At 42.4% G+C, this 14,113-nt stretch overlaps 1 protein-coding gene and 1 long non-coding RNA gene across 6 annotated transcripts in view; both read left to right on the forward strand.

Annotated features, from left to right (window-relative positions):
- FNDC1 (fibronectin type III domain containing 1) overlaps positions 1-14,113 on the forward strand; it is a 100,138-nt gene that overhangs the window by 14,304 nt on the left and 71,721 nt on the right. For 2 of the 5 annotated variants that reach the window (XM_063666794.1, XM_054493146.2), the window contains exon 2: positions 13,777-13,971. The exons of 2 other annotated variants lie outside the window; for them this stretch is intronic. In XM_063666794.1, the coding sequence (XP_063522864.1) occupies positions 13,777-13,971 (195 nt within the window). Of the gene's footprint in view, positions 1-12,299; positions 12,381-13,776; positions 13,972-14,113 lie in introns of those variants that run through there. One more of the 5 variants, XM_063666797.1, reaches the window with a different exon arrangement.
- On the forward strand, positions 11,262-12,480 carry LOC134739766 (uncharacterized). Its single transcript, XR_010126810.1, has 3 exons — positions 11,262-11,353; positions 11,672-11,701; positions 12,290-12,480. It is a non-coding gene; the product is annotated as an uncharacterized LOC134739766 (long non-coding RNA).

Below are 14,113 nucleotides of genomic sequence, written 5' to 3' on the forward strand. Positions count from 1 at the left end.
ATTTAGAGTTCTGGCAGAGGAGGAGGAGCTGGCAAAGGAGACCAAGACGGGGTAACCGACGATGTGGAAGAGAAACCAGGGAGTGTGGTGTCCCAGAAGCTAGTCTAGTGGTCAGGGAGGACCCGAGAAGAGTTGCTTCTAGGTGGAGACGCTCACTGTTGTTGGACATAGAGTAAGCTGAGGAGCAAGAGATGAAGATTTGGCAGCATAAAATCTTGCATTCACAAGATCCATTCAGGGCACGAGCTCATGTGTCCTTACGCATTCAGCTGCCGCCACTAGCTTTCAGTTTTATATCTTTGGTTCTGATTTATCTCCAGGTTTATACTTATTGCTTTTAATTATAATTACAGCTGAGAGGGAACAAAGTATAGTAGAAACAGCATGGTCCATAGTTTCAGATGGGTCTGAGCTTGACTGTCACTTACTAGATGTGTGCCCTTGGGCAAATCACTTAACTTTCTGTGACTCAGTTTCCTTATTTATAAAAATGCGAACACCGAAGTGCAGTGCACAGGCTTTGAAATGGGGATCAAAGAGAAAATAGTTATGATAACACAGCTGATTTTAAATCACTTCTATGTTGCTAGTTCCTTGCTTAGAATCTGACATATAGTAGGCACTCAGTAAATATCTGTTCCATAAATGAATGAAATGGCTGGCACTAAGTAGGTGGTCAGCAAATGTTCCTTTCTTTTCTTTTTTACTTCCTTAAATATTTTTTTCTATTACAAATGGATCCAAAACTTAAACTCTTAGCTTATTAGGTGTGTAGTGTATTTTCCCCTTTTTATTGATAATTTACCTATGCCCATTCATAATCATTAAATGAGTTTTATTATCTGAAATGTTTTAAAAATGGCTCATTAGCAAGTGGCGTTGTCACTGGGTCTGTGTGGTAGCTGGCTCTTGGTCATGTCTGTCTCATTCACTCTGTTTCAAACCTACCTCTCCAGAACCTTTGCTTGGCCTCTCTTCTAAGGGTGTTTTTCAGGGAGCTTTCTGAGTAACAAGAGTGGTGATTTTGGGTACAGTAATGCCCAAGTGTTTAACATAGTTAGACAATGACTTTCACATTTTGGGAAAACGAATAAATTTTCAGGGAGTGGTTTTTGGTCTGGCATGCCAAGCAGTTTATAGTAGGCTGAGACTAGCTGGACTAGCAAACAATGGTCATTCTTTAAGAAACTATTTCTTGGTTACAAATTGAATTTGAAGAATGTGCGAAAAAATTCCACAAAAACCTGCAAAGTACTGGCTTCTAGTTGGGTCTCTGATGCCTGCCAATGGAAGGCATGAGCCCTTCCCAACTATAGGCATTTGCTCTTTAGGGCCTGTTATTTCTTATGATTGTTATAAACAAATATATCTATGGAATTCCTCCAGTTTCATTTCCCTAAACCATTCTGGGAAGCTGGTGGTTTATATGGAGGGTGGCGGGGGGAGTCTTGTTTTTGCTCTGAAACAGTAGCTTTTGCTTACACTGGATCCTAAACAAAATGGCCAAGAACTTTAAAACCTCAAATCCTAATGATTGAATTCAGCCAGATCTGATGGTGAAGTTCAGTCTGACTTACGGCTGCATCACTCTCTGGGCAGATGTAATTACTTAAGTCAATGGCCTACTGACAAATAAGCATTGAAATGGTCAAAATTAAATTCCCAGAGGGGATCCCTTAAAAATAACAAACAGAAAGTAATGAAAATTAAACCAAAGCAGTTCTCATTTAAAAATCAGGACGATGATTTGATTTTACAAATCCAGAAGTGATGTTAGGTAGCAGTGGGTTGGGCTGCTGACAACAGTGGCTAAACAAGTAAGAGAATTATCTCATTCACCAGTAAACTTGGGAGCAGAGAGACCAGGACTGTCCCATGGTTTAACAAGGTTATGGACACACAGCCTTGTTCCATTTTCCACTTTGCTGTCATCATTCTCAAGATTGTCACTCCATGTTTTAAGTTGGCAGCTGCATCGCCAGGTATAATGTTGACATCCCAAGGGGTAAAAAAGGAGGAAGGTACAAAAGGCCACCAGCCCATAACAGCCAAACCTAACCCCTTTAAAATGCTTTCTGAGAAATGGCAGGACGAACCTCCCTATGTCTGTCATTGGCTAGAGTTGATCATATGGCCATCCTAGCTGCAAGGGAAGCTAAAAAGTCATGACTGAATGTTTAGTATTCCAGCCTCTGTAGTAGAAGGCAAGGGAGAAAGAAGCTGGGAATAGCTTTTGGGTAGCCAATCCATAGTGTCTACAGTGGTGGTTTCTGAATTTAATGCAATCTGCCAGACTGTTATATATTAGTTGGGAAACTGGACTTGAATGGGACTAATAAAAATCCAGCTTAAAATGTCTCAGAAACATCTTGAGGGATAAGGGAGATTTATTTTAAGAATATTCTCTGAGCAAATTACAGTCAGTTCCTATTGGCTTGAGAGTTTGATTTTAGTTTTGCTGCTTGCAGTTTATTTTGAAACAGAATTTCTTCATGTTTCATTTTACTGTTCCATTTTTGTATTTTTCTGCTTTGTAGATCTTTTCCAAGTTGGCGGGTGGTGGAGAAGGAGGGAGTAAAGTAGGAAGATAATGAAAGGGAATAATGAAAGATGAACTATATTAATGAATATTCTTTCTCTTTGCTCCAATTTCCCCTGAAATGCAAATAAACAAACAACCTAGAATCTAACACATTCTAGGCAAACTTTGTCCATAAGGAGCCATTAACCCTTGAGATAATGAGAGCGCTTCTGAATGAAAGGCTTAGTTTGCCCACATCGTGCAATGGTGCAGGCGAACTTGGCTGGAGGTTGGGAGCCAATTCCTGAGGTCCCTAGAGGCAAAAGTGAGCTGCCCAGGCACCATGGAAGCTCTTTCCATGGGACCTTTTCATGTGAGGTAGCATGCCTGGCAGTCGCCTGCATGGCAAGCTGACATGCAGCCCCCAGGCAGAGCCCAGAGACACAGGGGTCTCTGGCACAGGATGCAGTCTACTGAAGCCCAGGTGTGAGGATCACCCTGACATGCAGCCACTTGAAACTCACCAGAGGTGGAAAGCACTCGCACAGAAATGGGTGGAGGTGGTGGTGGCGCTGACAGTCTGGAGGGGATAGAAATGGATCTGACAAATGCCATTTAAAGATTGGCCAGTGGTTCCCCCTTGGAGATTTGGATGGCTTCACCATTTGGCTTCTTTGAGATGATGAAGAAAAAATATGATTCACAACTGTATTCAGTGACTATCCAGTGTACCCTTATAAGTACATTGGCATGCATGCATGAAAATTTGGCCTTTTTGTCTGAATAAAATGATGCGTTGTTATCAAAATGCTGGAAGAACAGCTGGTGACAACCACAGGGAATTTACGTGGGGCTGGGGTGGCTGGAGAGGTGAGCCCAGGGGTGCTGCTGGCTCCTCTGCTCAGGAGTGAGTATTGGCTGCAGCCAGTAATGGGGACCTGCAGCCTAGGGCAGAGCTCCTCACTCCATCAGTGTCCACCCTCCCCAGGTGAACATAACAGAGCGCTTAGGGGCCTGGAGTAGAATCCAGTAAGTTAGAGTTTCATGGGGAAATGGATTGGGCAGTGAGGAATGTGAACCAGGGATAAAGTCTGTAGGACACGATCTGCTTCCATTGCTGTCCTCCATCTCCCCTGGGACCTGGGACACCTGCTTGCCTTGATGTTCCTCTGACCTGACAAAGCACCAGGTGGTGTCAGAGTTTTGTTTGTAAAGCTCTTTCAATTTCCTAGTGTGTTTTATAATAAGTTCAGACTCCGAAGAGCTAGGGTTTGATTTTATTTTTTGTACAGTTATCCTTAAAGAACCCAATGCCAACTGTGGAAAACACTTCTATTGAAACCCATGAGTATTGAGAAATGTTAGAAGGGGACCCAGGTGGTTATTTTCATACCCAGACTTTGTCTACCCAACAGCAGCCTCCTCGGGGAAAATTCAATCCACCATCCGCTAATTTTACTAGTATTAGTTTTACATCACAGAACCATGAAACAACCTGGACTTCCAGGGTTTTTTTTTCTGGGTGGGGGGCTGGGTCATAAATATTTGCCAAATATAATTCCAACATCCATTTGAAAAAATATTTAAAATTTGGTCAGTCATTTGAGTCGTTCTAGTGTTTTGCCCATGTGTTGTCAGCCATCTGATGTTTCTGAATTTCTGAATATTTCTGTGCTGTCTGGTATCGTATGAATAATAGCTGAATTTTTCCACCTTTCCTCTGAATCCTAGTCTCTGTGTCGTATATCACATTGATTCCTACCTCCAAGCTATACTGCTATTGTAGTACATCCTAACCTTTTCTGGCTGATTATCTGTTGACTTTTTGGTCCAAGACGTGTGGTTACACTGAGATCTGTGTTTTCTTCATTTCAGAGTCTGGGAAGTATTTGGCGGTTTCCAATGGAAAGTAAAACTTGAACTTCAAACAAAGATGAAGTAGGGAGACTTACGTAAGCATGAAGGGTTTGTTGCAATAAAGAGCAATCTTTGGTATACTTAAGAAATAACTTCAGCATTTTTGGGGTTTTATTGGACCAGTGTATTTCCAAAGCCCTTAACATTCCTTTGGGAGCTTCTTTGTAACTTAGGCTGTCCTCACTGGCTCCTTGGCATTTGCTGCAGGCTGGGTGGGCTGCCGTGAATGCTCCACTAGGAATGGCAGCCGTACCAGGTGGTATCTGCCTCAATTTCTTTTTTTTTTCTTTTTCTTTTTTTTTTTTTTTTGAGACAGAGTCTCACTCTGTTGCCCAGGCTGGAGTGCAGTGGTTCAATCTTGGCTCACTGCAAGCTCCGCCTCCCGGGTTCACTCCATTCTCCTGCCTCAGCCTCCTGAGTAGCTGGGACTACAGTCGCCTGCCACCAGGCCCAGCTAATTTTTTTTTGTATTTTTAGTAGAGACGGGGTTTCACCGTGTTAGCCAGGATGGTCTCGATCTCCTGACCTCGTGATCCACCTGCCTCGGCCTCCCAAAGTGCTGGGATTACAGGCATGAGCCACCGTGCCCGGCCGCCTCAATTTCTTTGAGTGCGTCCAAATACACTGGCTGTGGGAGTAGCTTCAGAAATGTTAATTTTTACTTTTTTTTTTTTTTTTTTTTTAAGATGGAGTCTCACTCTGTCATCCAGGCTGGAGTGCAGTGGCGAAATCTCAGCTCACTGCAACCTCCGCCTCCCAGGTTCAAGCGATTCTCCCGCCTCAGCCTCCAGAATAGCTGGGATTACAGGTGCCCACCACCATGCCTGCCTGGCTAATTTTTGTATTTTTAGTAGAGACAGGGTTTCACCATGTTGGCCAGGCTGGTCTTGAACTCCTGACCTCAGATGATCTGCCCGCCTTAGCCTCCCCAAGTGCTGGGATTATAGGCGTGAGCTGCTGCACCTGGCCAATTTTTATTTTCATAGAAGATCTCGATTAATAATGTTCTAGCCCATCGGGGTCTGACTATGGATGGCAAAAACCCAACTTGAGCTCATTTAAATTCCAGAATTCACTGGTTCTTGGCACTATACCATGGGATAGGCAGGGGGCCAGCTGGCCTTTGGGATGCCTAGAACTAGGGCTGTAAGCATCATTGGAACTCTCTCCTCACCTCTGGTCTCTTCTCAATGTGAGAGCAAGAGCTGGTCACCAGCAATGCCAGGATTCTTCCTCCACAGCCTCATGAGTAGAAAATACTGGCCATATCTCCGGTCCAGCTCCAGTTAGAACAATTCCTGGGAAGTTCCCTGGGCAGTTTGGGGTCACACGTCCATTACCAGAAGAATCAGGGGAGCTTTACTGGATAGACAGAAATGATGTGTATTGTTTCCACAATACAGTGTGGATTGGCTTCCTTATGGAGATTTTGTGGAGGACTCTAAGAATTTAGGCAAGCAGGACACTTTGGATTCACTTATTCTTACTTCAGGGAGCCCTGAAGAAATGGCACTGATTTCAGTGAATGATGGCAGAGGCCACAGTTGCTAAGGGAACTCTCACCCCTCCTGGGCATTGGAAAGACTCTTCCCTGGCTGAGGCCGAATAGTATAAGAAGTAAAGGAGGAAAGCTATTTGGACTTTAATTTCTTTCGGTTTTGAGCTATGAGACAAAGAAAGCCCTACTTTTGGACTTTAAATTTCCCCTGGGAATTTTGTGATGGGAGGGATTTCTGTGAAAATCTGGGTGTTTTTATATTGCTTGTATTGTGTTATGAGCAGATTGTCATGCCGTTATGTCATCTCATTCCTGGGACTGTGCTGGGCTTTTTCGGACAGCATAAACTGGGGAAAATTTGGCATTGGAATAGGTCAGGACAGCAGTAAATTTTCAGCCTGGAGGTCAGCTTGACTTTGGAGTTGGCTAAAGAATGAGTTTTACCCATGTCAAAGCCTTCTGGGGTCCTGATAGGGGCGGTATTCCCATCTTTAATCCCAGTAAGATACATGGCAGGTCACTGATGAATCCAGGTCATCTCCTGAAGGTGGGGCAAGGTGGTCCTCATCCTCACCCTGAGGGGCAGCCACAGCTTGACCACAGGTTGACCGTTGCACCCATTGGGTCAGGGACAAGCAGCTGGGGATGTTCAGGGAGCTTCCAAGGAGAGGAGCTGTGGTGCCAATGAGCACAACAGAGGACGTTTCTGGCCTGTCCCCTATCCCGCACTCCACGCTGCAGCCGAGGGCGATTGGGAGGAGTACAGCCTGGTCGTCCTTCTTTCTTTACCTGGTGGCGTGAATGGATTAGAAGCCACAGGTGTGAGTGTCTTCTCTCAGGTCTGCCTTCCTACGGGAAAGTTCCATTTGGCTCCACTCCCACATCCCTGTGGGAGTTCATGGGGTGAGGTCTAGGCCGGTTGCTCTCTGTCCACAGCTGGGAAGCTGCTTGCTGAGTAGTCTGCCCTGCAGTCTCCTTCTGGGTCCTCCAATGGTCCAGAGCTGGAGCAGGGAGACGAGGAGGTAGGAAGCACAATGGTGACCACACGTTAGAGCCCACATTCTCCAGTTCAGCTTTGTCAGCAATAAACCTGATATTTTGCTTTCTGACTCTTTTATCTGTTTGTTGAATTTTGTTTTGAACTCAAATGTTCATCATGAGCACTTTTGTGCCTCATGCTTCAAGTTCAGGAATGGGTGCTTCATACATTTAGCCTGGGGAAATGAAACTGAAATGTAATTTGTTATTGATCAGCACACTAGAAATATATAGGCCCTTTTATTGCTTGGCCAAATGTATTCCATTTGGTATTTGTATCAGTTCGTTCTCATGCTGCTGTAAAGAACTACCTGAGACTGGGTAACTTAAGAAGAAAAGAGATTTAATTGACTCACGGTTCTTCAGGCTGTGCAGGAAGCAAGGCTAGGAGGCCTCAGGAAATTTACAAGCTTGGCGGAAAGCGAAGGGGAAGTAAGCATGTCTACGATGGTGGAGCAAGAGAGCGAAAGGGGAGGTGCCACACACTTTCAAATAACCATATCTTGTGAGACTCTATCATGGGACAGCACTAGGGGGATGGTGCTAAACCATTAGCAACCACTCCATGATCTCATCACCCCGTACCTCCAACACTCAGGATCACAATTCAACACGAGATTTGGGTGGGGACACAGTGCCAAACCATATCACTATAAGAGATGGGTCCTAGGAATCAATGAATTGTCTAAGTACAGTGGGACCAGGAGTTTTGAGATCCAAAGATAACTCAAATCTATTATTTGAAGACTTGATTTTCAAATCAAATCAAATGGATTTTTAGTTACTTGAATAATTTTCTCAAGGGAATACTTGGTAGAAAAATCAAAGAAGAAATAGCATTTGTTTTTCTTGCAACTGTTCCATCATTTATTATCTCAGAAAATATTTGGTTTTACCTATTCAACATTTTATTAGTGGATTTTTTTAAATCTCAGCTGTGTATTTTAACTTCATTATCTACAACGATTATGTGAGTGGTAAGCTCTGTTTCAGTGCAATCACAGAATTAAAAAATGTAAGCATGCTTATCAGTTGCTATTTTGTTTCTAAATGGTAGGCTGACTGTAAATCAAACTTAAAGTATTCATTTATACACCTAATATTGAATGCTGACTCTGAGCCAACACTTTCGGTGCTGTAGAACATTTGGCTAAAATCAGTGCATTTCAAAGTTAAAATGGAGCATATGCAAAGGAATTATGCCTGATAGAAGATGATTTTATTCTTTGTTTATCCCTGGATTAGTCGTCCTTTTTTTTTTTTTTTTTTGTGACAGGGTCTCACTCTGTCGCCCAGGCTAGGATGTGGTGGTACAATGATAAATCACAGCTCACTGCATCCTGCCCTCCCAGGCTCAAGCAATGCTCCCACCTCAGCCTCCCATGTAGCTGGGACTACAGGTGCACGACACCATGTCTAGCTAATTTTTTTGTATTTTTTTATATATAGAAATGAGGTTTCACCATGTTGCTCAGACTGGTCTCAGACTCCTGGGCTCAGGTGATCCACCTGCTGCAGTCTCCCAAAGTGCTGGGATAACCTACGTGAGCCACCACGCCCAGCCATGTCATGCTCTTATAACCACCTCTGCCCCCACCTCTAAAATCTACCATCCATTCATCTTTTTCCTTTTACCTACCTTGAGAACTTAATGAAGTAACTATATGTCATTAAAAAATTGAAACAAAACCAAGACCAAAAGCAACACTTTTAATCCAGAAAGATTCAGTTACTATTTCAAATCACAGTTTTCTCAGCATGATTTCTTTATGAATTGTGTCATTATGGCATTATTTTTACCATTGATTCACTTTATTCACTGATTCTGAACCTTCCTTCTCTTTATTCTGAGAAACAGTGCTTGACAGAGTTCCCTTGAGAGGAAGCATGCTTATTTTCGTCCACCATGGATATGCCTGGACACTGAAGGATGATGCTGAACATCTAATTCAGGTGCTTGGACAGGTGGTGTTGTCTGAACCAAGATTTTGAATAATTGGATATTGAATTTCATTCTGAAAGTGTTCAGTTTGAAACTCATATTGGACCATATAGACAGTAGGGGAATATTGGTCTGGAATGGTTAGGCCAGAAATAGACATGCAGAAGTCAACAGTTTTGCTGGTAGTTGAAGCCTGTGTAGCATCCCACACTCCTCTCCCTGAAGGCTTGCTGGGATGCATCTCCCTACTTCTTGGAGCCCAGGACAGCTTTTTCAGAGCCTTCTGGTCTCTTGAGGGACAGAGGGGAGGTCTGGGGGTGTGATGTGATTCCTTGGACAGATCTGTACCTGATGCCTTCAGGGGCTGGGATTGCTCTAGTTCCTCTCCAGACTTTAGCTTTCATCTTGATTCATAGACTTTCCTCACGGACCCAGATTCACAGAGTCTCTGAATTGAAATTAGACACGAGGAAGTTGTCTGGGTCAACAACTAAAGGATTTCTTCTGGGGTCAAGGTAGAGGTCACTGACTGGCCGCCAGTGGACTGAGTCTGGCAGCTCGTGTGTGTATGTGTGTGTGTGTGTCCCTACGTAGTGTTTTTTTTTAATGGAGTTAATCACCAATTAATATACAATTGGGAGTTTTCACACAAAAATCAGGGTTTTAGCTTCTTAGAAAAAAATCCCAGAATGTCTGACAATGTGGAGCCTGGACATTTTTGTCTGAATTTCTTTTCATCAGCAGGAACCTAAACTGAATTGTGCCTTTAGATGGAGCATATATTCTCCATAGATGTCACTTGCTGGAGGTTCATGGTCCTTGTAGGCATTTCATGGTCTTCATTACTTGCAGGCATGGTCCTTGGAGACTCCTGGATTGATCTTGTTGGTCTTACATCTTTTCCTTCAACCATAAACCATTTAAGTGAGCACCAAGTGTGTAGGCAGCCCTGAGTGAGAAGATGAGGTATGGTGCCCCATCTACTATGATGAACAGACCCTGCAGATATATTGGTCAGGTTGGCCCAGAGACCTACTGCTGGACTCAGGCTTAGTTCTGGACTCAGCATGTCAGCAACCCCGGGGAATCTCTGGAGGCCTGTCTGTGCAAACTGAAGACTCTTCAAGGACAGACATTGAAGAGCCATTGGAATCTTGGAATCCATCTATCTAAGAGCAGTCATGGATCCATACTTTGACCCTTGGACCAAACTGGCCTCTTTGGGCCCTTTTGCATAAGTCCTGGAGTTGGTGCTAGACCAAAGTAAGAAATCTAGGTGCTGATTGTGCCCTTATTTTTCATTCTCCAGCAAACCAATAGAGGTCCTATTCCCCATGGGAGCTATGGCACAGAAGTGTCTAGCCTGGCAATTGCTGGGTATCTGAACGGCCACCAAAATATTATTTTGCCACTCAGTCCCCAGCAAAATATTCTTGAATCTGAATAAAGTTTACTGGTATGAACTGTGGAAGTGATTTTGCTGTGTTATGAAATCTTTGAAGTCATAGCAGGCTGTTACTGGCTTTCTTCTTCTGTCTGGAGCACCTTACCATCTGTCTCCACTCAAAGACAGTCTTGAATGAGGAAGGACACAGACAGGAAATTCTTTTCATGTAACCCAATTCCCTTAGGCTGCAACTTAAGCTCATTTTTGCATCCTGTGAATATGAAAAAAACATCTTGTCATGGCCCTACCTTCATGCATGGACTGTGAAGTTTCCTCCCAATGTTCCCTCTATTGGACTATATGATTCCTGCTGAATTGATGTTTGGGTTTGTCATTTTTCTTTAGAGACCCAGTGCATGGATAGATAGCTTTAAAGAATGTATCCAGTATCATCTTCATTAGATGAGAATACTGTAAATGATTACAAAGATTCTATGATTCATTTGTCCAGCAGAGAGGATGGTCTGTTTCAAGTTTCTAAGAATACTTAAAAATAAACAAGGACTCACTTTGTCATATTTCATCTTTATGCTATCAAAGTGCTGATTCCAGAACACAGAACTCAGAATGCAACCAACAGAGCCCAAAGCCACATTCACACTCCTTATAGCTTTATTTCACATTGAACGATTGCACTCATGAGACCATCAAAACAATGATCGGGAATAGAACAAACTGTCATACTTCTAACCCCAAGGATAAGTTTTCTGTCAAGCAATCTAAGCTCATGCACATTGATTTGTGCTTGCTGGAATGACTGCTCCTTAGTTAGATGCTGGTTTGATGACTTCACTCAGAGCTGAGGCACTGCAGGTGAGAGGCAGGGCTGGAATGATGGGCGGGATTGCTTTTTATCTGGGTCTCCTATTTGTCTTTTTGTCCAGTTCTCTCTGAGTTAGTCATGGACGAGTTAGGCATGAAGCACCAAAAATGACATCAATTTTAATATCAACGTCGATGGGAATCCAGGAAATGAAAATATCTCATCAGGTCAAGTGTTTTGTTTAACTGGCCCAGTCTGTGTGTGGTGCGGTGGGTGGGAGGAGGAGGTCGCGATATTTGGCCTAAGGCATTTTGAGAACCTTAAATTCAGAATTGATCTTATAAGGAGACTGACGATAAGGTTGCCTGTAAGGTTTTGTTTCAGGGTCCCCAAAAGGCCTTTATGTTAAAAATAACCTTCATTAGGTAACTCTCTAAGGCTTAAATTGTCACTATTAGAAAGTCACTCCTCTGGTTTAAAGTTTTGTCATAAGAAGCAAATTCCTGAGAGAGAACATCACTCACTTATTCCATTCCTTCCAGAAGAGAGGGGTCGATGAGGACGCGCAGCACAAGGTGAAGTGATTGTGGTGGGTAGGGAGGAAGAGTGCTCCCAGGAGAGGAAGATGGTGGGGGAAGGTGGGGTGGAGGGTGGTGGGGTGGTAAACAGCTCTGGAGATCTTACAATTTGTTTTAGGATAGTATGTTTCAGTGGATATGGTCATTGATCATTGATAATAAGAGAGCAATTCCGAGGGAGCATGAGCTTCTGGCAGAGCTGGGCTTTAGAGTTGGGCAAAGCCATGTTTGTAGTTGGCTCCATCCCTGGTGTAGCTGTGTGACTCAGCACAGAATAATTTCCAAGGATAAATGCAAGGTATCGCAGAGAAGAACAATGAACATATTTATAAATTGCTCTTTTCATGTGTCAGTAATAAAGGTAAATCATGTTCTGGCCTAGGTAGCTGTGTACTGATTGAATCACTAGTGCCCGGTAGAAAATGTGACAGTATTTAGGTTTCACGTTTCTCACATTTTAGAATGTCTATTCAAGATCTCGCTTTTCTTGATGGAGATTTGCTGTAAAGAAAAATGCGATATGTATATTCATTCATTTATATTCTTCCTTGGGAGAAACATTCAACCATGAACTTCCATTTGTAGTTTTCGGATATCTTGTTTTGCTTCTACACACCTTTTGGTCAGTGTGAAATGTTGGATTCCTGGGAATGATTCCTGCTGAAGTTGCTTGTAGGTAAGGAAAGGTAAATGAAATTAGAGAAGAGTAACCACTATTGCTAATTTTAAATGCCTAGAAAATGATTGGTGTCTTCATAGTCTTCCCAACTCAAAATTTCCCAAAGAGCATGAGGCCACTTACCTGTGATTCCTCCCTCACAGGTTTACAGGAACCTCACCTCTGGAGTTGGGAGGGAATGCTTTGTAGATTTTTGTCCATACCCTAACATCATGCTTCTGTCTCCAGAATAGACATTCTTTCTCTAACGCTTCAAAATCCTCAAATTCATACTCTTCTTTCATCCCTTGAATTTCTCTAAGGAGTTCTTTCCCTTGCTAATCATTTTACTCCAGAGGCAATGGGCAATTTTGGGAGGACTGATGTGTGTTAGAATTATCTATGTTTATTCTGTTCAGAATTTTCATCCAATATTAAAATCACATACTAACTCACATATATGTCATCACTAAACATGCTCCTTTTCTTTTCTTCTTCCCTGAGCCTCCAAATGCGTTTTTCTTAAAGTTACTGTTTAAAGGCTGTTGGTTTTGTTTTTAGGTTACTTTTTTCTTTCTTGCAGCATGCTTTACTCAATAGTCAGTTTCAGTTCCAGGTTTGCCCTAGATTTGTTTGACTGTTGCTTGAATATTTCACACACGTTTATATTATGTTGCATTACAATATCAGTTACTTAGTGAGTAGAGAGATTTTGTTTGACAAAATGTTATGTTTCACTTTAGTAATTTTGAAAATGAAGTGAATTTCTTTGGAACCTCATAAGTCAAGATAAAAAAGTGATTGTACTTGGTACTAACTTGTTTTTCTTCTGGAACACAATATGGAAACATTTAAATTAGACATATGCAGATAGAACCAGAGTTTTACTCACCCTTTAAGCTGTTGATGATCTTGGTTTGTTTTCTTTGTGGAAATGAATGCTTCTGTTATCTCACTTAGAATACAATGGATATTTTTCTTAATCAGGACAGTTTTATGCTGTTTTCTCAGAGATGTTTAAAGATTGTCCAACTGTATCACACAACATACTAATAACTTATTTACTATATAAATGCTACTGGAGAGTATGGCAAATCACTAATTTGTTATTCTGTCACTAGCAAGACAGTGTAATCAAGCCAGACAATGCCTAGAGTTTATATTGATTTATTTCCCTTTTGGTTTAAATTTACCACCCACAGTTATCCAAAATACACGAAGGCCTGTGGGTTTGGTATATTTGTTTTGTTGCCATATTGTAATGCTGTGCAAATACATGACTGTCCTTAAAGTATTTCGGATCATACTGATTAAACGTCATTTACTGTTTTCCTAACAATATCAAAGAGGATTAAAAAAATTCATTTTCCCAATCTGTTATTGCCATGAGTTGATAGTTGCGCTGTTTACATAGTTGACCACCCACTGAAGCCAAGGCACGTGAAACTGCTGTCCACTAAAATGGGCCTGAAAGTCACGTGGGACCCACCCAAAGATGCTACCAGTAGACCTGTGGAGCATTACAACATTGCCTATGGGAAGTCACTGAAAAGTCTTAAATACATCAAGGTGAATGCGGAGACATACTCCTTCCTTATTGAGGATGTGGGTAAGTGACACTCTGATCTTGTTCCCAGTCAGAATTAACTGTGCACCAACATTCTCAGTTGCGTTCTTAGGATGACTGTGAGACAACCCATGGCTGGGCTCAAGGTCCCTTACGATTCTTTGGGAATGGAGAGCTGAGTTCT

This window comes from Pongo pygmaeus, chromosome 5 (assembly GCF_028885625.2).
Source record: "Pongo pygmaeus isolate AG05252 chromosome 5, NHGRI_mPonPyg2-v2.0_pri, whole genome shotgun sequence".
Lineage (NCBI taxonomy): Eukaryota > Metazoa > Chordata > Mammalia > Primates > Hominidae > Pongo > Pongo pygmaeus.